The 25906-nt window shown below is 37.5% G+C and overlaps 1 protein-coding gene across 1 annotated transcript in view; it reads right to left on the bottom strand.

The window, feature by feature from the left end:
• LOC124596360 (Down syndrome cell adhesion molecule-like protein 1 homolog) overlaps positions 1-25906 on the bottom strand; it is a 68128-nt gene that overhangs the window by 15925 nt on the left and 26297 nt on the right. Inside the window, exons 4-8 of the mRNA XM_047135468.1 lie at positions 20315-20469; positions 18137-18154; positions 14868-14966; positions 7847-8032; positions 4774-5067 (exon numbers count right to left, since the gene is read on the bottom strand). Of these exons, the coding sequence (XP_046991424.1) occupies positions 4774-5067; positions 7847-8032; positions 14868-14966; positions 18137-18154; positions 20315-20469 (752 nt within the window). The remainder of the gene's footprint in view (positions 1-4773; positions 5068-7846; positions 8033-14867; positions 14967-18136; positions 18155-20314; positions 20470-25906) is intronic.

The following is a 25906-nucleotide window of genomic DNA, read 5'->3' on the forward strand; positions in this document are numbered from 1 at the left end:
GTTCTATAGTTAACTGATGGTTCAGGCTATGATGTCAAATTGTGAAGGGAAGAGTAAGAACTCAGGAATAGTGAATTAGCTATTGGTTCTACTTGATTTGATGAAGCATGACAACAGCTAACAGAACATCGCGCTAAATCAGGATGACAGAGGTACTCTCGGAGTGGATAGGATAAAAATCACAGAATTCACAACCAGTCATGATTTTACGAGGGTGGACCCAAAAATAACCGGAATTTCTTTCTAGAAAGCACACACTTAATTGTTTTCAAATACAACCTTACTCTCCTTCTAAGTACTCTCCATTAGCATTAATACACTTGTCCAAATGTTCATTCCAGTGTTCGAAGCACCTTTTAAATTCGTCCTCTTTGATGCCTGCTAGCACTTTCATGACATTGCATTTTACGTCTTCCAGATTCGTAAAGCGCTTCCCTCTCACGTCTCTTTTCATCCTCAGGAATAGGAAGAAGTCCAAAGGTGCCAAATCCAGTGAATAGGGCACGTGGGTCAAGGTAGTCATCTTCGTTGAGGCCAAAAACTGGCATACGCTGAGAGCCGTGTGCGCGGGAGCGTTGTTGTGGTGCAGGAACCCCACTCCAGAATCCCACAAATCCAGACTTTCCGTGACAAACTTCTGCGAAGCCATTTCATAACCTCCAAATAGAATTGTTGGTTTAAGTGCACAATCCATTTGATGTAAAAAAAAAAAAAAAAAAAAAAAAAAAAAAAAAAAAAAAAAAAAAAAAAAAAAAAAAAACCAGATCAACATCGTTTTCACATTCGATTTCAGTTGTCGAGCTTTTTTCGGTCGAGGTGAGCCAGGTGAATTCCATTGTTATGACTGTTGTTTACTTTCTGGATCGTACCCATGGCACTATGACTCATCACCTGTAATGATTTTGTTGAAAAAAATGTGGATCATCTTTGAACAAGTCCTTCATTTTGAGACAGGCTTGAACGCGACAATCCCTTTGATCTCCGGTTAGAAGCTTCGGCACGAATTTTGCTGCCACTCTTCACATCCCCAAATCGATGGTCAAGATGCGCTGAATTGAGCTCCAGGACAACCCGGACAAGGTATTGAGTTGGTCGATTGTCCTCCGTTGATCTTCACTGATGAGATCACAGATTTTATCGATGTTGTCTTGGCTTCGAGCAGTTGGAGGTCAACTGGAATGGGGCTGATCTTCAGCCACCATTTCTCCCTTTTTAAACTGAGAAAACCATTTGTACACTTGTGTTTTACTAAGGGCATGGTCTTTGTAGGCTGTCTGAATCATCGCAACAGTTTCTGCTGCGTTCTTGCTGAGGAAGAAACAAAGCTTCACTGCAGCACATTGTTCGTAAGAACTAGCCACTTCCTTGTGTCACGTCTGCACTGTACACACACTCAAAGAACTGCCAAAGAGGCCACACTTCTCACTGTTGGATGACGTTACATGGCAGAATGACTCAGCAGAGCTCCTACTACAACCCTTTGGCGGCACAACCTGTTACTACAAGAACACGATGTGCAGCATTACGATTCTGGTTAGCCGGCCGGAGTAGCTGAGGGGTTCTAGGCGCTACAGTCTGGAACCGCATGACCGCTGCGGTCACAGGTTCGAATCCTGCCTCGGGCATGGATGTGTGTGTGATGTCCTTAGGTTGGTTGGGTTTAAGTAGTTCTAAGTTCTAGGGGACTGATGACCTCAGAAGTTAAGTCCCATAGTGCTCAGAGCCATTTGATTCTGGTTACTTTTGGGTCCCCCCTCGTATATTATAGATAAGTCGTGTCTTATAGATAATTTATAGATAAGTCGTGTCTCACCACTTATAGTGGTGAGAAGGAAATTGGCACAAAAACTCTTCTTATGAAAAATAAATTTGAAGAAGACTGTGCAAAATCAAACCTCATAAATGGAGGCAAATCTATTACAATAATGAGTGAGAAAAATATATCTAAAAACAAAGAAGATGTGACTTACCAAATGAAAGCGCTGGTAGGTTGATAGACACAGAAACAAACACAAACATACACACAAAATTCAAGCTTTCACAACCAACGGTTGCTTCATCAGGAAAGAGGGAAGGAGAGGGAAAGACGAAAGGATGTGGGTTTTAAGGGAGAGGGTAAGGAGTCATTCCAATCCCGGGAGCGGAAAGACTTACCTTAAGGGGAAAAAAGGACAGGTATACACTCGCATACACACACATATCCATCCGCACATACACAGACACAAGCAGACATTTGTAAAGGCAAAGAGTCTGGGCAGAGATGTCAGTCGAGGCGGAAGTACAAAGGCAAATATGTTGTTGAATGACAGGTGAGGTATGAGCGGCGGCGGCTTGAAATCAGCGGAGGTTGAAGCCTGGCGGGTAACGAGAAGAGAGGATATACTGAAGGGCAAGTTCCCATCTCCGGAGTTCTGACATGTTGGTGTTAGTGGGAAGTATCCAGATAACCCGGACGGTGTAACACTGTGCCAAGATGTGCTGGCCGTGCACCAAGGCATGTTTTGCCACAGGGTGATCCTCATTACCAACAAACACTGTCTGCCTGTGTCCATTCATGTGGATGGACAGTTTGTTGCTGGTCATTCCCACATAGAAAGCTTCACAGTGTTGGCAGGTCAGTTGGTAAATCACGTGGGTGCTTTCACACATGCCTCTGCCTTTGATCGTGTACACCTTCCAGGTTACAGGACTGGAGTAGGTGGTGGTGGGAGGGTGCATGGGACAGGTTTTAAACCAGGGGCGGTTACAAGGGTAGGAGCCAGAGGGTAGGGGAGGTGGTTTGGGGATTTCATAGGGATGAACTAAGAGCTTACGATGGTTAGGTGGATGGCGGAAAGACACTCTTGGTGGAGTGGGGAGGATTTCATGAAGGATGGATCTCATTTCAGTGAATGAGTGAATTATATGAAGGTACAAGTGCATCAGATATTGTCAGCATGGTGGAAATACAGTTTTCCAAATAGAATAGCTTCACATGATATATGTGCATTGTCATAAGGCCTTGCCCTGGTCAAACCACAAGACATAAATGCAGGTATTATTTGGTCATGGACAGTTAGAGGATGGGGAGTTTGGGGGTTGGAGATACAGCTAACCACATGGGCAATGTGTTTTTCATGAGCCATGCTGCTAAGAGAATCATATACACTTAAATTCAGATAAAAAAGCTACTGCCATGATCAGATGCCTTGGCTAACAATCTGAGAATGAGAATATCAACTTATTTCTGGGCACAGATGCCGTAATCATACATGAGTGATTAGCATTCTGTATCCACATTTGGGAGGATGACCTTTCAAATCCCCATCTGGCCGTCCAGAGTTGTGTTTTTCCCGATTTCCCTAAATCACTCCATGCAAATGCCAGATTAGTTGCTTTATCTGAGCTAGTGTTCCATCCCTAATGATCGCATTGTTGATGGGACAAACTCTGATGTTTCTTTTTATACATGAGTGTCTTTAATAACTCATGTCCATTATAATTATCTGGGCTGTTATGCCGTGGTCGGTTGATGAATTCTGTGTCGATTCCCAACATTTCATCTCCGACTGTGGGAGACATCTTCAAGGGGGTCCGTAGCTCAATGGAAGGTCCAACACACCCACTGGCTCGCTACTGACTTTGACAGTCGATTCCCAACGTTTCGTCTCCGACTGCGGGAGACATCTTCAAGGGGGTCCGTAGCTCAATGGAAGGTCCAACACACCTACTGGCTCGCTACTGACTTTGGCAGTCAGTAGCGAGCCAGTGGGTGTGTTGGACCTTCCATTGAGCTACGGACCCCCTTGAAGATGTCTCCCGCAGTAGGAGATGAAACGTTGGGAATCGACACAGAATTCATCAACCGACCACAGCATAACAGCCCGGATAATTATAATAGACATGATATTTCCGGCCGTGAAAGTCTACATTTTAGTATCTTTAATAACTACACATGACAAAGCACAAAGATTAATATGAACATAGGAACATTGCAACTGGATACTTAAAGCATGGTAAAACTGAAGAGAAGTTGGTAATATGAACATGAAGATGGGAAAGAAAGGAATTTTGTACATAAGGTACTAAGAGAGAGAGAGAGAGAGAGAGAGAGAGAGAGAGAGATAAAGGCCAACATCTAAAGACCAACATCACACCCACCCACCCACACAAAGACAAGCACACAAACACTCTCTCTCTCTCTCTCTCTCTCTCTCTCTCTCTCTCTCTCTCTCTCTCTCTCTCTCTCACACACACACACACACACACACACACACACACACACACACACACACACACACAGAACAGACATTTTCAAGCTTCCTTTAATCTAATCGTCACTTCTCAACAATGTGAGGAGTCATGAGGAACAATACATGGTTTAGAATCCATGTTAATCTTTTGGAACCCATGTTAAGCTGTAGGTCTCCTTTCCTTGGTTGGTTAAATGGGGTAGATCAGGGACACCCAAGTCACCATAGTGGCATCTAATTAAAAGCCTTACTCTCAAACATTGTGCCACACTCAAATACTAAAAAATGATCAGAACTGTTGCTAACACAAATATTAAAAGAATAAAGGTGGAAACAGGACATATAGTTGTGTAAAGTTTGAACAACAATACAGGCAAAGAGAAATGTATATTCTGCCCAGCAGGACTGCAGATTAAAAACCAGAACAAATAATATACTATTCACAAGACCGATAAAATAAAGCAAAGAAATGAGGAAGGAAGTGAAAGAAAAAAAATAATTTATTGAAAAGGACTTGATTTAATGACACAAATATAATTACCTCCTGTGCTGGATAAAGTTGTGAAGTCATATGTGACTACAGTGGAACCTGCACTGTTGTGAGCAGTCATCCGAAGCTCATAATTTGTCACTGGATTAAGATCAAGAATGGAAAACTTCTCTTCTGTGTACTTAAGATTGTTTGACACAAGTATCCATTTTGTTCCAGTTTTCAGTTTATATTCTACAACTAATGTGGTTATTGGGCAGCCACCAGTATTCCACGTGCCAACGTTCAGCTGTATGAAGGTAGAGTTGGTAGCCAGGAGATCGTCTTTTGTTGGAGCAATAGGAGCTTAAAAAAACATAAAGAGTGTGATTATTATTTTAAAGCATGTCTTTAATACACTAGGATAATTTTTTAATTAATGGAGAAACATGTATTGAAATTAGTGTGATTTTAAAACTGTATTCAAAAGCAGATCATAAACTCATATCTCTGCCATTCATCTTAGTGTTCTACCAACACCTATTTGATCATGTCTCACACTAAGTTTAAGCCTGCCACAATCCATCTTCCTGTCTTCCCATACTCATGCAGGTTCCTCTACTTAAGATGCCAAATTAGGGACCTAGGATGAAACAAAGTGCAAAAGGATTGGACAACTGATGCTGCACTAGCCATAGATAGTAAAGGCATAATTGACACACTGATATAATGTGTCATGTATATTCTTCTCTACGTATATGTTGTTACTGAATGAGGAAATCAACTTGGAAACAATCCTGAGGGTAAGCCAAGTTTATTACAGTCTTCATTGTTGTTGTTGTTATTGTTGTTGTGGTCTTCAGTCCTGAGACATTCTGCATACTGGTGAGCCCTCATACCAAAAGAGAAAGTTGAGAGTAAGAAAGCTGTGCCCCATTTCAAGATGAATTAGGATGACTATCTCATCTCAGCAGCTGGAGGAAGTGTGTCAAGTCATACCGCTGCCAGCCACCTTGTGACACAGCAAGCTGAAGAAACAACACTTGCAATGATTGCACCACTGATGATTAATAATTCTTCTTCCCAGTAATTATGCTAATTATTACACTGTTTGTATGCCATATATTTGTGACATGTACCTAAGTAAATGAAAAGCTGAATCTGACTTTGTTCCAATTAAACTTTGCTCCACCTAAATTTACTTTCATTGCACGAAGTCCAATATAATTTATTTTATTTTATTCAAAAAGTCCAGATTGAGATATCAATAATACTGTGAAAAGGTTAGATTGCTACTCACTGCAAAGGTGACACTTTGAGTTGCAGTCAGGGATAACAAAAAGACAGTTACACATTGGCATTTGGCCACAGCCTTCTTCATAAAAGAAAACACATACACACATTCACACAACAGGCACACCTCACAGACATACACCTTACAGACATATGAGGGCTGTTGCATCTGGAATGAAATTCTTGCATTGACCAAAAACAGTAATCTGAGTGGGGCATGGAAGGGGGAGAGGAAGCAGGTTACAGACAGGGGGAGTGAAGAGCACTGTCTGGAAGTAATTACTGTGTAATAGCCTCATAAGTTTTCATGTACTACAACAAGATTCACTGCTAAAACTTGTACAGTTTATAGTATACACGGGGGATCATATACAGCTATTCTTCATACTGATGACATCAGTGTCACTGCAATTAGAGATAACTTATACAACATGATGGGACAGAGAAAAGACGAGATATATCTACATTGTGGTGGTTGAATACAATGAGCTGGGGCTGCAGTTTGATTAGGGTGAGTGGTTGTGTCAGGTGGAGTGGGTGAATGGAGGAAGGAGGTGAAAAGTGGGAAGGAGGGTTGAGGCAGGACAGCTCATTGCTAGGAGGGAGGGAGGCAATAGGAGGTAAGTATCGGAAAAGTCCTGAACTGACACAACACTTGAAGTGTCTTTTGTATCCAAGCAAAACTGAGGAGTTTGTTACATCCTGTGAAAGACAATATCGGCCTAAAGATGTTTACAGGTATCCAATAGGACAGTATGGCCTCAGTAGAGGACACTGATGAGAAGACAAGGATTATAGCCTCAGTTTTGGCTTTCTGGGACTTTGTGGTAATGGAGGCAAAACATATTTGCATGGCAGATAACCCAACAAATAAGGATTCAGCATTCCAAATAAGTGTAGCCTGGAAGTCTTGTGTTGCCAACATTAGGCATAGAGAAAAATGAGAACTTCTGATGACAGTGACACGGAAAAATAGACAAGGATTACGCTAGCTATTAATTGGGGGTTGGCTTCCAGCCTCAGTGCCACTCAGCAGCAGCAACATGTGAAACACCATAGATTGACTTCTGGTAGTGTGCTCAGAACACACTACTATAATCTGTCTGCAGACAACTCGATTGCTTGTGTGCGACCGTCAAATGAGGCTTCCACAATAGTCTGACAAAAAGTGGAAATTGACAGTTGGTACTTACCAACAGTAACCAGCAGACACCACCTGACAGTGTTCAATAGTTGCCTTGAAGAAAATTGTGGGATTTTCAATACATGATCCTAAGGAGACCTGAGGGCTGTATATTGTACATAAACACTAGGAAATCCTGAAAAGATGCATGACTAATAATATTATATCCAAAGGCTTTTTGGTCATTGACTGCTTGTTAACAGCCCTGATAACATTTCACCTGGTGGGGTTCGGATGACAATTGGGTGACATAAAAATATATAATCAGAGAATGCCAAGTAATCAGCTAGAAGTTACCATTTTAAAATCAAACTTATCACTATACTAGCTTCACAAATATAGACTGTATCACTAAAAGATTTCAGAAATATCTCACACAGTGGGAGTGGGCCTAGGACTGAGGCACTTTTGTCAGTCAAGGAATTCATGGAGTGCAAAAATGAAGAAATTGCATTCCGACTATTCATGTTAACACATTTGTCTCTTTTATTATTATCTTTAGTACTGTGATTTATTGTAGTCTAGATTGTGTTTTACATTTCATACTATGTATTATTTGCTTATACTTACACAGTTTCCAGTTTTTATTCCTAAATAGGCTCTAGACTGATCTTATGAAACAGTTCTAATTTTGGAAAAATTTGTGATTATAAAATATGCTGGTGTTACCTTTCCCTTGTGTGTAAGCAGTTATATTTTTTGTAGGACTACTGTTGCCCATGTGGTTGAAGGCTTGAAGATAGAGCTGATATTTAGAACCACACTGAAGGTTTCCAAGAGTAAAGTTTTTATCTTCAGCCTGTACAATGACCTTTTCCCATTCACCAAACTCTCGTTTAAAGTATAAGGTATAGCCTGTAAATAAAATGGTGTTAATATTTCTGATGATATTAATATTTTTTGCAAATGAAAAATGAAAATAATTTTAAACTAGAAATTTATAGATTCTAAATATGCTACAGTCACTGAACATATACAATGGATTTCAGATGGATAGAAGAGCAATCGTAATGAAAATGTGTCTTTCAGATATTAAAATTATAGTTTTACTATTTTGAGTTACTTTTAATCAGTTACAATATCCATATTTGGAGTTATATTATGAAATATGGAAGTCCACTGGAGGGCTGTTCAATAACTGAACACTTTTCACATTTTTATGATACATACATTACTTGCTTTACTTTTCACATTCACTCTCCTCCCCTCCTGCTCTCTCTTTTTCCTTTGTTTGTTGATTGCACAAATCATTTCTCTTCCTCTTAATCCATTTTTACTTCTCATTTCAGCTTCATCATCTCTAGACTGACGTTGGCACAATGCTTACCAATGTGCTGTGTTTGTTCTCCTATTCTCTCTGAACCCCCCACCACACTTGCCCACATCTTGTCCTCACAACAGGTGAGCCCCTCTCATCTTGGGGTCTGAGTGACACACACTTCATTTTTAACCTTTCTTAGCCTATAGGATCTAGGATAGTGTAGTGTAATTTTACATACACTTATCAGCAGTAGTAAAATCTCAGCTCCTGAAGGTAAGTATCAACAAACAATTCTGTTTTGATATTACTGTTTTGAGTGGATTTTTCTTTTGGTACAATAATTCAGTTGATAAAATAAAACTACAATATACAGCATTCCTCTCAGTTTAATGACCATAAACAGACTGTCAGCTACTTATGCTCTTTTTATGTCTCTCATATGTAGATCTAACTGGCTATACTTTACAAAAGGCTGTCATCCCATTGCATTTGTTTTTGGTGTATACAGATGTTAGTAATGCATTACCATGTCAAGTTGTGGGTGCCAGTTGGTGAATAGTATGTTGTAGCCAATGAACAGCTGTCAACTAGTTACAGTTTCATATCATTGATGTACAAATTTATCGTCATTCTGCTTTTGCTGCTTGTTGACATTTTGCAGCCCGAGATCTAAGTTAGGTTGGAAGTTGAAAATTTGGTTGTGAGCTGGCAAAGCAACTGTTATGGTGCCCTAGACAGCATTGGCATCATGCACAACTTATACACCATATGGGCTGCAGCAAGCTGAACTCCTACAGTTCAGATGATGCAGGACTTTGCAACCCCAGAACTTAGTGGCCAAGACAGCAGAGAGCATCAACAGTGGTCTGGCCAGGCCATAGGCAGTGTACACAGCAACAATACAAGTCAATGGCAAACTGCACCTCTTCATGCATTCACTGTGTTCTGTAGTGAAAATTATAGGGAGAGGTCTATATTAGCCTGGCAGTTGACAGTTTCATTTTCCATTATTTAAATGCATCCAGAGTTATACAGTATATGCACCAATAACAGGAACATCAAGGTGCAGAAATAGCAGAAAATGAAAACTCTTTATGAAATTATTTATTATGCGTTTGTGTGTATTTTCCTCTGCAAAACAATGGTTTTCCTTCAAAAATTCAGTCTTATCTCATTCCATCACTGGGTTTGTTAAGCTTATATCAGATACCTAATATTTACGCAATCAAAGCAAAAACTTTGTTGCATCATTGCCTCTAAAAATCAGCTGTTCTGCTGCCTTGCCTCTGCATTACAGGTGTTATGAACATATACTTTATGGTTAGAGTGTAAATGGTCCCTCATCAAGTTTTACTGACCTAACCTAGTTCTGGCAACGTAATGACAGATTCATCATCAGACAATATCACTCTCCTCTGATTATCGTTAATAGTTGATGCACGTCAAAAAATCTCAGTACCACTTGACTTATTCTGACATTTGTGATATCAATCTAGGGCTTGGAGAATGTTGCCTAATTGAGAAAGATAGCTGACAAATGTTTTGCTCTGTGTGACGCATTAAAACTTGGAGCCAGACTGGGGGCAGAACTCAAATTCTTGCCTTTTGAAGGCAATGTGCTATGAATATGCTATCTGTGCCAGTTTAATATGAAATTACTCCAAGCTTCAGAGAAGGAAACTGGAGGAGCCAGTGACAAGTTGAAGCTTGGATTTAGCCTATGAGGCATGCAAAAGACAGGGATCCTGGTTCAAACCCCTGTCTGGCACACAGTTTTGACTTCTCGCTTACAATCATGAGAATGAGTGGTTTCAGCACTTTATGTTAGATTCTGATACAAGAAACAAATCATTTGACATGCTGACTGTGTTCTAGTGTGATACGAATTGAAGTAGCTGCTTATTTGGAGATGCAACAAGAAGTCATCCATGTTTATTTTGACAGTCCTCAGCAATATCTGATGAAGAGTCTGATCAATATTTGGTGAGACTGCCCCCCTTCACTATTTGCTAATGTTAATCACTCAGTATCTGCTTCTGTTCACTATTATTAATCATCGGTGATATTGTGCCAAGAGTTGTCAGTACCATAATCCTTTTGGACATTGTTCCTCTTGATAAACGTGGTGCACTCGTTTTATGATGCTGTTATTCCAACTTGTGCTTCATCTAACAGTGTTATAATAATTTACTGCTGTGTGAGAGGCAGTCAAATGGAAACTGAATACTCACCACAGTGGGACCATGGAATGGTTCTATTCAAAAGTTATCACCATATGCATTAAGACATTTATCCAACTTGGAGACGAAATGACCAACTTCTCTTCTGTAGAATGGGGAACTTAATGAGCAGAGGACCCCTGCAGTCAAAGGAGGAGATCATCATGACCTTACTGAAACTTGTGTGAACATCTTTGGATTTCTTTTGCGAGGGAGATGTGGGATATTTCCAATGCTATCCCTGTCATTTGCCTTTGGCTGTGGGAATGCTGTCAGATGGAATCATCCTGTTGCACAATAATGCCTGCCCCACACTGCCAATCACACAAAGGGTACACTTAAGCAATTTGGATGGGAAACATTGCAATCCTCTATAAAGACCAGATCTTTCACCATGTGATTTTCGCACCTTTGGTGACCTTAAAAAAAAAAAAAGAAAAAAAAGTATGTGTGGTTGGCAGCTTCAGTCAGACAAGTAAGTTCAAGAATGGGAGTTGTGGATCCATTAGTAACTGATCACCTCATCTCCCAGTGGGATAAATGTCTTAACGCATGTGGTGATTACTTTTCAATGGACCAATTCATCATCCCATTGTGATGTGTGTTCGATTTTCATTTGACTGCCTCTCATAATACAGATCCTGTCTGAAAGCACATAGGTAAGGAACTATGGTAATATAATTTCATGACACAGAAACAACTTTTAGTTCACGTCATAACAATGGGTACCATGTGAAATGTGTCCATACGTCTCATTATACTGCTGTATTCCACTGCTTTGTTTGTGCTTTGTGACTTTTTTCCTCCTTCAGGCCTCAGTCATTCATCATTCAATTTTCCATTTTTCTGTTTCATTCCACCTATGGCTTTCTTGATTTGTTTTCCCTTAGCGATTTCAGCAGTATTTTAATGAATTTAAATGAATTTGAAAATTCTTTTGTTACTCTTAGTTACTAATACACCTGGCAGTTTTTTTAATGAGGAACAGTTTGCAAAATAACAAATTTTTCATTTGGTCGAATAATGCAGGGTGTTTCAAAATGAAGATACCGGTTTTAAGGCATTGTAGCATTTATTACATTCAACTTACAATTGTAAATAATACACTAAATCAAAGAGCAATTTAAGCAGATTTGTTTGCATACCTGTGCACAGTGGGAAGAGAATGGAATGACAAAGAGTGACTCAAAAACGTGTTGAACAAGTGCGAGTCTTTCATGCTTAGCCCCAAGAAATAGCCCCGTGGAAAGTTTATGGGCCTTTCTTTTTCGGTGAATCAACTGTAACTGATGTTTCTTATCTTGATGTGCTACAGCTGTGGCCCATGCCTCAATGGGAAGAAGTTGAACAACACATCTTTATTTGGGAGCAAGATGGTGAATTGCCTCACTGGCATAACTCAGTACGAGACTGGTTAAACGATGTTGTATTATCCGACCGGTGGATTGGACGCAAGGGGCCAGTTGACACAGCATTTTATACATGACCTCCATGTTCACACATGATCCGACATGATTATGTGTATGTGCCTCCAATGCCAGCTGATCTATCCGACTTTAGAAACAGTGTTATTGTAGAAGTTACTCCTGACACACTGATCAAGGTTTCGGAACAACTCACCTATTGACTTGATGTGTGACAAGTGTTCACACTGAATAATTGTAAGAAAAACTGTTTGTGTTTCTATTTCATTTGGTGTATTATTTATAATTGTAAGATGAACGTTATATGTGCTACAAAGCCTTAAAACCCATATATTCATTTTGAAACACCCTGTAGTCATAATGGCTTGAAAGAAAAGCTATTCTTTCACATTCTATGAAACATTGCTCACAGTGTTTAGTGATTCATAGTATGTGATGACAGTAACTTGCACTAGTAAGCCATTATGACCCACTACATCAGGCACAAAATTATAATGCTACTGAATTTCTTTGTGGATAAATATTCACACTGCAAAAATAGGACTGCAGCAACAAGATTCTTCTCATCAGAATCGATTTTCGTGACACAAGGAATCCAGTATCAGAATCAAACTTTCACAGAGCTCTGGCAGACTTTAATTGTCGAGCCACAAGAGATAAATAACATTCATTCGAAATTTTTGAAGTTGTCGAGGAAATACTTGCCAAGCAATTATTGAGTTGGGGAGACTCAGACATTCCATCAGACTTTTGGAAAAATATCATCCCATAGCCTCACAGATAATAAGGACAGACAAATTTGAGAAGTACTGCGTAGTCAGCTGAACAGTTCATGCATCCAAGTTGCTGATAAGAATAATAATACAGAAGAATGGAAGAGAAACTCAATCTGTTAGTTGATAAAATATTTGGCTTAAGGAAAGGTAAAGGCACCATGGTGACAGTTCTTGTGTAGAACTTCACAGTGGAAGCAAGACTTATGATAATCAAGACACTTTCACAGAATACGTCAACCTAGAAAAAGGATAAAACAATATAAACTGATGCAAGATGTTTTCAATTCTCATAAATAGTTATACACTACAGGGAATATAAGATCCTGTAAAATATATATATATATATATATATATATATATATATATATATATATATATATATATATATATATATATATATATATATATATATATATATATATATATATAAAAAAAAAGAACCAAGACAGAATGCTTGGATTATAAAGGGCATACGACAATGGTGGAATCTTTCTTCCCCAGTTTTTGAAACGTAACAGTCTAATTGAAAACAATTTACACACGTAAATTTTAACCATAAACAGTAATTTCTGACATAGAGGTGTATGGAAATATGTATTTGTGGAAAAGCTACAAAGAACATAATTATGGAATCTTAATAACACTAATGTGTAGAAGCTCTGTAAATGAAGGGAACATTTTCCGTGAAGGGAGTCTCTAGTAATTAATAAAAAATGTAAATGTATTATTGTAATTATTGTAATAACAGACAAGTACTAATATTGTAGTGTACTAGGTGTTCTGGAGTAAACATACTATCATATATGTAATTTCAATTTTTCTATGTCAATTTTAATTGTTAATTAACCAAAAAATTATTCTAAGAAGATTGTTTGGGATTGTTAAGTATAAATAGTTACAGCCATGTTGGCAAAAGGGGGTCAGTACTTTGAATGTATTTGGACAGAAAGCATGTAGCTTGCTGACCATGATTTATTTCATTATTGTAAGTATGTTACAACTTATTTCACATTTGTCAAGATGCCTTTATTTACTTTGAGATTGTAATAAATATTCTGCTGAAACACAATAAGAGATTGATTTTTAATTTTAGCTTTTCCGAAGTTGGAATTTTTACAGTGACTGAGAATTTAGGACTTCTGCTGTGACAGATTGCCAGCTACAATAAGTAAAATAACGCATAAGAACGATATGTGTTCAACCTGTACATCAAAAAAGCAATGATGGAAATAAAAGAAGCAATGATGGAAATAAAATAAAGGTCCAAAGTGGGATTAAAATTCTGGATGAAAGGGTATCAGTAATAAGTTTGCTGATGACATTGCCATCCTCAGTGAAAGTGAACATTGGGAGACGCATTTTACACATTCTCAAAGTGTTACCCATTTACTTACACATACTATCTTCTTGTGCCAGCAACTTTACAAATAATTTGAGAGCCTGTGTGTGGAAACTTGCTTCAAGAGATACCACACTCTGAAAAATTGTCAGTAAGCTTCTCCTATGTTTATAATGTTGATCATGATTTTCATGATTCCCAAATTACGTAGGTTAAATGTCAGTTGTAAATTCAGTTTTTAGTTTTCTTGTCATATTCTTTTCATGAAATCTTAACAACTATTCTAATTACTGAATAGGACTGGTCTGTGGTTTTATACAGAAAAATGGGAAAACTGCCCACAGTTGTAGGGTTAATAATTTAATAGTTGCGTTAGACTGTTAACATAAAATTATACCTCTTAATGAGTAGATTATGACAGGATTTTAAATTTATAAATTTGGTAGATAATTATACAAAACAGTGAAAATCAACTTCTTGTTGCCCTGGAAGCCATTAGGTAGGCAACATGCACCATTTTAGTCCATTTAATAATCTAGATTGATATTACCAAACAAGTAAATATTAAAATACAGTACAAATTATGTTTTGCCTTGATTTATTATACATCTATAAGCAATACAGTTTAAAAGAAATATGGTGTTGGTAATATATTATAATCTTTCCTGTACCTTCAGCTGCATAAATACTGTCATCTGGTGCTGACCACTTCAAAGATAAACTTGTTTCAGTGGCAGAAGAAACTTTGAAGTCAGTTGGAGGCAACGGAGCTGTAAGAATAATTATTATTTTTAAATATAGGTTCAAAATTAATATTTTATTGTTTCTGCATTCTCATGACAATAAAATAAAGTCATGGTATGCAGTGTACAGAATAACAACAGAATCAACTAAAATGAAAATTACTACAACTTTTAAGTCATGTTCACTTTATATTTCAGAGTCAACTTCTCATTATATAAAAATTGCTGTCTCACGCAGTAAATAAACTAATTCAGTTCCCAAGCACTCTGTGTAAAAAGCAGAGGTAGTGTTCACATTTTATACACAATTTTATGTTGTGAGCAGTGTTAAATTTTTGTATTTTGTTCGTTTCCACATCTACATGAAGAGTCTGTCAATCAGACACTGCATTAGTCAAGTTATATACAAAGCAAAAGCTGAACACACATAAAAGTAATCAGATTCAATTGCAGATACTCCTCAGAATTTTATTGTTTGGTTTTTGTGACTATGGTATCAATGAACTACCTATCTGTACCAAGAATTTCATGATCATATTTCAGACATTCTTATCAGTACTTTATAAATTCAGTACTTAACTGTGTTTGTGCCGTGTTCAGCTGAATGTGTATGTTCAATTAATAACTGTTCATAAAGTTTCAAATCAAAGCACATAGAATAAATCTTTTACTTTTCTCCACACAGGCACTATTTGCTATGACATGAGAGACAAACAGAGTGTAAGCATTGTTGTTTCAAATGTAGTTCACAAACTTCCTCACTCAGTCTTATAAAACTTGAATGTTATCAACAAATAATGAGATGATTTGGAAGCTGAAAAAAATCGGTGTATATGAAAAGTGAAGGCACTAACTCAAGTAGAAATTCTGTCCATGTGTTAAGAATACCAAGGAAATTTTATTTCATTTCTTGAAATATAATAAGCAGATTATGTTTATAGCTCCACATTTAATAATATTGTTAGTTAAGCATTACAGTTTCACAATATTGTACACTGATGGATAAAAAATATTTAGATGCACTGGCACATTGTCATATGTTTTCAAGATTAATTTTGTGCATGAAGTACCATCTTTGATGAACAGATGAAAGCTGTGGTGAATCTCCATTCAGCTGCTAGGAGGAAATAAAAATCTTCCCAACCCTCTTGCATAAGCCATACACTAATGGTATTCATTAGAGATCTACACAATGGCGATTTTCTGCACTCATACTCAAATGCACCACACTTGGGCATGGTGTTCTTGAGTGCAGATGCTTGAAACAAGCATTTAGTAGTCAAGCATGGCAAATTTGGATAAGCTGAGGCAAACAGGTCTGATCCATCTGCCACCCATCTGTTGTGAGCATAAAAACTGTGTGTGTCTGTGACCTGGTGTGGCCTTTTATATTCCCACCAGCTAATGGAACTATGCTCAGATCAATTTAGATTATACTGCACACACATATGTCTGCATGATAGATCTAACTGCAACATTATCATCTACAAGAGGAAAGAAGCTTTCGCTAAACAACAACAAAAATTTGGACTACATAAAATGTAGAAAGAATGCAGTAACTATTAATCTTTGTAACGATTGTTGATTTCAGAGTGAAACTTCAAATTATTCATTTTTATAACATGCTCTGCTTTATTAAATGAAATCTGGATGTGAAAATCTGTTGGCACTGATGTGAATGTTACTATCTAAAAAATTAAAACTCTGGTGGCAGCAAATCTGTTTCAAAAATTTGCAAGTTAAACAATGTTTCAAGACTGTGACTCTTAGTAAATTTCCCAGATTTTTTTCTTCTCAGTGTTCAATCACGGTCAGAAAAGTTCTCAGTAGTTGTTTGGTAGCATCTTTTTCATTACTGAACGGTCCATGTAACCGTTGTACATGAAATGGCATAGCCTTAACATCAAATATACCTATGTTTTATTGGCTTGTCTTCCAATTTTCAGTGATACTGCTGTAGGATTAGGCAGAATGTTGAAACTGTGAAGCAAAGTATATAAGCTTCCAACAAAATGTGAAATCCTCTTCACGATACAAAGTAAATGGATGTAGATTCTGGCAAAATTTCTGCACACTTTCTAGTTACAATATCATTAACTGAAGTTGGCGATGCTCCAGAATTTACATTTTGATATCTTCTGCAGATGTCTTCAGATACATCATAATGGAACTGAGAGACAAGAGAGAAGAGCACCTGCCACAGTGCATGTAACAACATGATTTCTAGTCTGTTTAATCAACAATGATAATCTTTCTCAGACCATGCTACAAGTGCTGCCTTTCACACTCATCTTTGGAATCTAACTTTGCTTTCACATTTTCCTGCAGAGGTCAGTTGAGTAGTGTTCAAGTAATTAGATGATCAGACGATTTGAGCATGAGCTGCATAAATTAACTGAATGCAGTTGATCACTGTGTACAAAGGAGCCCAGCAAAATCTGCCAGAGTTTCATGGAACTACCTCTACTGATCAATACAAGTGAGCTAAATGCCAGATGCAGAGCTTTAGTACAGTGCCTGCGAAATTCTTTTTAGTATGATCCAGTGGATCAAATATCCCAGAATGTCTGAGGTAAGTGAAAATGTAATAACATCTATGCCGTGATGGTATGGCTCAATCATTTATTTCACAAGTGTGTTCCAACACACTATTTGAGTATGTACACTTTTAGTCATTTGAAATGAACACAGTGACATTCTGATACAAACTTACATTGATTAACTAGTATAAACTGAGTTACTGATTAAGTTTAAACATGACAACCTTTCTTCTTTCAAGTTGGGATGATTATATGCAGTGGAACTTTGCAAGTTGTATGGTATAGTTTAATACTGAACAAATCAATTTTGGATATTTCTCTGTGAAAAATGATGCAAACTATTTATTCTTCATATCAATACGCAATGTTTTGTTCCATATCTACAAAAACATAAGAGATTTTGGTGTAGTTTTACAATGACATTGAATTTTTAATATAAATGTTTCCCAACTCAGGTTTAGTTTCAAAGTGTCTTTCAAAAATTGTGTGACTTATTTATAAAATCCAAGGATAAAATGTGAAGCCTCTTGAGAAAGAAAATGATTGCATCACTGAGCAATTCTCTACTTACTAAAAGATTCTACTGAATGATGAAAAGAAGAATAATGAAATTGAACCTAAGAGAAAATGAATTAAGCTGATAAATTGCATACTTACACCCATTATTCCTTCTGTCTTTGAAAGCATGTAAGAACACAGTATAGTAAATTTAGGTCCCCAAGAATGGATAAAATAACTTATTGTATTCTGAAATATTTCACTACATTGAAAATATGATCTGCTGGTATGTGTTTTATTCACAAGGAATATTACAGCCATAATCATAATAGTTACAAGGACATGAGTGGCTGAAAAGCTAATAGAAATATTCGGATATGTATGAGAGAGGGGGAAAAATGGTGAAAATCTGTTGGAAGATACAGAGGTGGAGAAGAGAGAAATAATAATTCAGGACAAAATTATATAGGCAGAAAAACTGAGAAAAAGAATCTGTGGAATGCAAAAAATGATATTCAAATTCCAATGAAGCTGATAATATGAAGCACTAAATTTACATCATAAGAGCATAGTAAGCAGACAACAATAAAGAAATATACACAAGAGTAATAAAGATCTGTACATGAATGAGAGGTAGTGTTCAATAGAGGACACTGTCAAACAAAATGGAGCAAACCAGAGACACACTGTCATGGCTGTTAAGATGTTGACAAAAAGGTCACTGTTAAAGACCAGGTAGAAATCAAGAAATTATGTTGTAAAAAAAGTTTCTGCCTGCATAGTTCTGCAGCATTAATAACCAAAAGGGTGCATAAGAGGATGGGAGTGTCAAAACATCTGCACAGATCCTTCCTACTGACTTTTTTGTGGAAGCTTCTGTCTGTGCAGAAATACAGTTGGTATAAATTTTCTGCACCCACCCCTTGTTCAGTTAACAATTGTGTTCATGAATAAGACAGCAGTCACTAGAAGTGAGATATTGTGACACTGGTGGTTCCATTGTGTTGATGTATTTTGGCTGTTCTCCACTGCATTGTGTGTACCAATGAAATTTAAAGCAAGAAGTAACTTTGGATCTTTCATAGGAATCTGTTATTAGTACAACAAAGTGAGCTCAAACATACAGAAGAAAAATAAGTGTTTAACTAACAGAATTCAAATGTGAAAAGGTGAAAAGATTCTTATTATATGGTACAGGCAGTGTCATAACCTAGCTGTGGCTTAAACTAGGAAAAAGATTTTCTTAGTAAATTAGCTTACTACACCTATTTTCACTCATTGCTTTCATATGGCATCATATTTTGGGGTAATTCATCACTGAGGGATAAAGTATTTATTGCACAAAAGCGTGTAATCAGAATAATAGCTGGAGTCCACCCAAGATCATCCTGCAGACATTTATTTAAGGATCTAGGGATATTCACAGTAGCTTCTCAGTATATACACTCTCTTATGAAATTTGTTATTAACAACCAAACCCAATTCAAAAGTAATAGCAGTGTGCATAACTACAATACTAGGAGAAAGGATGATCTTCACTATTCAAGATTAAATCTAACTTTGGCACAGAAAGGGGTGAATTATACTGCCACTTAAGTCTTTGGTCACTTACCAAATAGTATCAAAAGTCTGACAGATAACCAACAAGTATTTAAGAAGAAATTAAAAGAATTTCTGAATGACAACTCCTTCTACTCCATAGAGGAATTTTTAGGTATAAATTAAGAAAAAAAAAAGAAAAAAACAAAAAATCATAAAAAAAGTTGTTATATTAACTTAAATATGTTGTTAAATTAACTTAATTATGTCATGTATTGGAAAATTTGACTCGTTCCACATCATTACGAAATATCGTATTCATGATCCATGGAACTAGTATTAATCTAATCTAATCTTATCAATAATGTCTTACTTGTGACTTTAGAATGTAGTTCCAATCATAGTTCCTTAAATTCCTAACTGAATGCCTTCCATTTTTAAGATTGTAAAGATGTAAAACACTTCAGTGTTACGTGGACACACGTCCTCCATCCCTTTTGTGTTTCATTTATCAGAGAAATTAACCCCTACCATTCCAACTTAATCAATCACATTTTATAGATCTCATCATGAAGGAGAACTTTCAAGGAAATAGATTGAATGTAACTTTGCTTTTTCTGCCAATGGCTCTCAATAAAAGAAATCTTGAGATTAACATTGTATTTCATCCATCAGTATCAGTCATTCTAACAATCTCTATATATGCTGATAAATCTACTGAATAAACTAGTTAAATTTTATGGATCTATGATTATTGAAAGCAAATATTTTTGTTATTTAGCTCACATAAATTCTTACTTTTCACTGTCACTGTGTATGTGATTTCATCAGCTCCCAAGATATTCTGCACTCGGCATGAATAATTTCCAGTATCAGATGTCTCTACTGAGGAAATATGGAGAGTCCACTCAGCATTGATGTGTATACGATTATTTTCTTGAATAAGCTGACCTCTGAAAAAAATCACTTTATTAGATATAAATGGTTTGTGTAATTTCTTCTATTATTTAATTCAGTAGCAAAACATGTAAATTTTATGGCTAATTGATCATGTGGTAAGCGGAGAGAAAAAGTAGAGAGTATATGATAAGCTAGACTCTCACAGCTGTGTACAGTCTGCACTTCTCATGAGAACTGAATGTTTGTGGTAGAAAGACTACAATGTAACGAAGACAAAGTATCAGTAAAATTATTGTTCATACAGTGTGATTACATTGTAAAACAGATATTCAATGAAAATACTAAAAACCATCGAAGTAAATAATAATTCCCAATGACAGGAAGCTGAGTTTGTTGCTTCTATAACCCAACCTTTCCTTACAGTCACAAATGAGGAAAACACAGTTTCTAAGAGGATGGTAAGAGATGCATACGTAGACCAAAAGTGATGCAAACATTTGGTTTTGAAACGAGAATTTCTTTATCCAAAAGAGAGATAAGGATTATATGATCTGAGATGTGCAATGCCCAAGTATCAAAGAATGCTGAGTCAGAACAGCACAAAATTAAGTCTGCCTGAAGGTGGATTCAATTAAACACCTAAAGAGTTAAAGTGATAGAGAAAACAGTTGGCAAAATGAAGCACAGAATGTAGCAAGATTTACTGCTGAGACAAAAATAAATGTCACTAGAAAGAAGAAAAGAAAAATTAAATAATCAAGTTGGAGGGGGGGGGGGGGAGAGGGGGGGAGGGGGGGGGGGGGGGAAGAAAGAAAGAAAGAAAGAAAGAAATGTGAAAGACTGGAAAGGCACTGGAAGACATTGGGTCTAGTTATGGTAGTGGAAACCACAAACATATGGTAGAGCAAGTTTCTGCCTAAATTAGTGGTGCTAGCAGAAAGAATACAAATAATTCGTATTTTCAAGCAAGTACCAAGATGATGGCTATTGTGTTGGTGACTAAGTTACATGATGGTGTTTTATGTATCAGAAGTTTGGTTCACAGTTTCTAAGGTAAATGGTCCTTAAGGAAGTGGAGTAAGCAAGAAAACTTATTTCAAAGTTAACACCAATTTTGACACAAAGATGTAAATGTCTTTACAGTAAAACTGTGACAATTCAAGCCCTGGAAATCTGAGTCTTTAATCAAGGTGGATGATGGGTGATTACTACATGAAAAAATCATGTATAAAATAGAAATGCACAGGGGCACAGGGAATTGGTGTGAAGAGTGGCTGAGATGCTCATCCATATATAGTTTACAATCATGCCCACATTAGCCGCTATTACTGTTTCACCTGCCGCCGTTTAGCCAGTGTCTACTCAGGCTCAGTGCAGTGTGTATGCACAGTCAAGTAGTGTTTTGTATTTATTATTGTTCTTGCCATTTTTCACTAGTGTGAATGCTGACTCATCAAAATAAGAAAGGAAATTTGTTTCTTTGGAGATGAGAGTTTTAATAATGAAAAGATCAGACAGTGAGGAGACATAAAAACGGTATCATGAGAATTTTAACAATTTGAGGAAAGGAAAGTTGCAACTCACCATATAGTGGAGATGCCGAGTCGCAGATAGGCACAACAGAAAGACTGTCTAAAATAAAGCTTTTGGCCAGTAAGGTTTTCGTCAAAATTAGATGATAAACACACCCATACACACTCTCACAAACACAACTCACACATGCTTGAGGTGTGGCCTCAATTGCCTGAGACTGCAGTCATGTATGTGTGAGTTGTGTTTTGTGAGTGTGTATGTGTGTGTTTGTTGTCTAATTTTGCTGAAGGTCTTACTGGCCAAAAGCTTTATTTGTGACAGTCTTTTTGTTGTGCCCATCTGTGACTCAGAATCTCCACTATATGGTGAGTTGCAACTTTCCTTTTCACAAAATTGTTACATTCCATCCTGGATTTTCCATTACCAGGAGAATGGAGCAAAGACAAAGTAACAGGAGGTAACTGGAAATGAAACAAAACCAAACTAGAGCAATGGTATTCTAACAAAGCATCAAGTTTTGAATCAATTTTTAAATAAAAGATCGCTAAAATTGTCACTCTTCATCTAATTTGAGTTTTCCCAAATTTGAGCTCTACTCAGTCCCAATTATCTCAAATTACCAAGGTTTCACTGTGCACTGAAGCACGCACATAGGATAATTTTACAGTACTTATTTACACAGACTGCACTACTACAATCAATATGCGCAGAAGTCAAGGTTTTATGTAGCACTCACATTATTTGATATTCCACTGCCTGACAACAAATGTGAAGCACCCAGAAGATATGGTAGAATGTCAATGAAACTTCATTCACTTACTCAGCATTGGTGGGTATGTAAATGATCAGAATTACAATTCTCTGTGCAGGTAGAACAACTACCAGATAGCATTAGTATTGTTCATTCTTAGTGCTGTTACAAGACATGTTATTTAAATATGGGATGTGAAAAGTGTCAGATGTTGAGTGATTCTGCGCAGGAGTTGGAGATGCCATGTACTCATGCAAGACAACATAACAGCACCTGAGAGAGTTTCAAAAGGATCTCACTGTGGGACTCCATTTGGCCAACTGGTTGAATCAGGCAGTATCCAGATTTATGAAGTATTCAGATGTTACTGTGGCCCGATGCTGGACTGCGTGGGAACATGAGGGCAGGCCTACTCATTGCCAAGGTTGTTGTTGTTGTTGTTGTGGTCTTCAGTCCTGAGACTGGTTTGATGCAGCTCTCCATGCTACTCTATCCTGTGCAAGCTTTTTCATCTCCCAGTACCTACTGCAACCTACATCCTTCTGAATCTGCTTAGTGTATTCATCTCTTGGTCTCCCTCTACGATTTTTACCCTCCACGCTGCCCTCCAATACTAAATTGGTGATCCCTTGATGCCTCAGAACATGTCCTACCAACCGATCCCTTCTTCTGGTCAAGTTGTGCCACAAACTTCTCTTCTCCCCAATCCTATTCAATACTTCCTCATTAGTTATGTGATCTACCTATCTAATCTTCAGCATTCTTCTGTAGCACCACATTTCGAAAGCTTCTATTCTCTTCTTGTCCAAACTATTTATTGTCCATGTTTCACTTCCATACATGGCTACACTCCATACGAATACTTTCAGAAATGACTTCCTGACACTTAAATCAATACTGGATGTTAACAAATTTCTCTTCTTCAGAAACGCTTTCCTTGCCATTGCCAGCCTACATTTTATATCCTCCCTACTTCGACCATCATCAGTTATTTTGCTCCCCAAATAGCAAAACTCCTTTACTACTTTAAGCGCCTCATTTCCTAATCTAATTCCCTCAGCATCACCCGACTTAATTAGACTACATTCCATTATCCTTGTTTTGCTTTTGTTGATGTTCATCTTATATCCTCCTTTCAAGACACTGTCCATTCCATTCAACTGCTCTTCCAAGTCCTTTGCTGTCTCTGACAGAATTACAATGTCATCAGCGAACCTCAAAGTTTTTATTTCTTCTCCATGAATTTTAATACCTACTCCGAATTTTTCTTTTGTTTCCTTTACTGCTTGCTCAATATACAGATTGAACAACATCGGGGAGAGGCTACAACCCTGTCTTACTCCCTTCCCAACCACTGCTTCCCTTTCATGTCCCTCGACTCTTATAACTGCCATCTGGTTTCTGTACAAATTGTAAATAGCCTTTCGCTCCCTGTATTTTACCCCTGCCACCTTTAAAATTTGAAAGAGAGTATTCCAGTCAACATTGTCAAAAGCTTTCTCTAAGTCTACAAATGCTAGAAACGTAGGTTTGCCTTTCCTTAATCTTTCTTCTAAGATAAGTCGTAAGGTCAGTATTGCCTCACGTGTTCCAGTGTTTCTACGGAATCCAAACTGATCTTCCCCGAGGTTTGCTTCTACCAGTTTTTCCATTCGTCTGTAAAGAATTCGTGTTAGTATTTTGCAGCTGTAACTTATTAAGCTGATAGTTCGGTAATTTTCACATCTGTCAGCACCTGCTTTCTTTGGGATTGGAATTATTATATTCTTCTTGAAGTCTGAGGGTATTTCGCCTGTTTCATACATCTTGCTCACCAGATGGTAGAGTTTTGTCAGGACTGGGTCTCCAACGGCCGTCAGTAGTTCCAATGGAATATTGTCTACTCCGGGGGCCTTGTTTCGACTCAGGTCTTTCAGTGCTCTGTCAAACTCTTCACGCAGTATCATATCTCCCATTCCATCTTCATCTACATCCTCTTCCATTTCCATAATATTGTCCTCAAGTACATCGCCCTTGTATAGACCCTCTATATACTCCTTCCACCTTTCTGCTTTCCCTTCTTTGCTTAGAACTGGGTTTCCATCTGAGCTCTTGATATTCATACAAGTCGTTCTCTTATCTCCAAAGGTCTCTCTAATTTTCCTGTAGGCGGTATCTATCTTACCCCTAGTGAGATAGGCCTCTACATCCTTACATTTGTCCTCTAGCCATCCCTGCGTAGCCATTTTGCACTTCCTGTCGATCTCATTTTTGAGACGTTTGTATTCCTTTTTGCCTGTTTCACTTACTGCATTTTTATATTTTCTCCTTTCATCAATTAAATTCAATATTTCTTCTGTTACCCAAGGATTTCTACTAGCCCTCGTCTTTTTACCTACTTGATCCTCTGCTGCCTTCACTACTTCATCCCTCAAAGCTACCCATTCTTCTTCTACTGTATTTATTTCCCCCATTCCTGTCAATTGCTCCCTTATGCTCTCCCTGAATCTCTGCACAACCTCTGGTTCTTTTAGTTTATCCAGGTCCCATCTCCTTAAATTCCCACCCTTTTGCAGTTTCTTCAGTTTTAATCTATAGGTCATAACCAATAGATTGTGGTCAGAGTCCACATCTGCCCCTGGAAATGTCTTACAATTTAAAACCTGGTTCCTAAATCTCTGTCTTACCATTATATAATCTATCTGATACCTTTTAGTATCTCCAGGGTTCTTCCATGTATACAACCTTCTTTCATGATTCTTAAACCAAGTGTTAGTTATGATTATGTTGTGCTCTGTGCTAAATTCTACCAGGCGGCTTCCTCTTTCATTTCTGTCCCCCAATCCATATTCACCTACTATGTTTCCTTCTCTCCCTTTTCCTACACTCGAATTCCAGTCACCCATGACTATTAAATTTTCGTCTCCCTTCACAATCTGAATAATTTCTTTTATTTCATCATACATTTCTTCAATTTCTTCGTCATCTGCAGAGCTAGTTGGCATATAAACTTGTACTACTGTAGTAGATGTGGGCTTCGTATCTATCTTGGCCACAATAATGCGTTCACTATGCTGTTTGTAGTAGCTTACCCGCATTCCTATTTTCCTATTCATTATTAAACCTACTCCTGCATTACCCCTATTTGATTTTGTGTTTATAACCCTGTAGTCACCTGACCAGAAGTCTTGTTCCTCCTGCCACCGAACTTCACTAATTCCCACTAT

Source organism: Schistocerca americana, chromosome 2 (genome assembly GCF_021461395.2).
Source record: "Schistocerca americana isolate TAMUIC-IGC-003095 chromosome 2, iqSchAmer2.1, whole genome shotgun sequence".
NCBI lineage: Eukaryota > Metazoa > Arthropoda > Insecta > Orthoptera > Acrididae > Schistocerca > Schistocerca americana.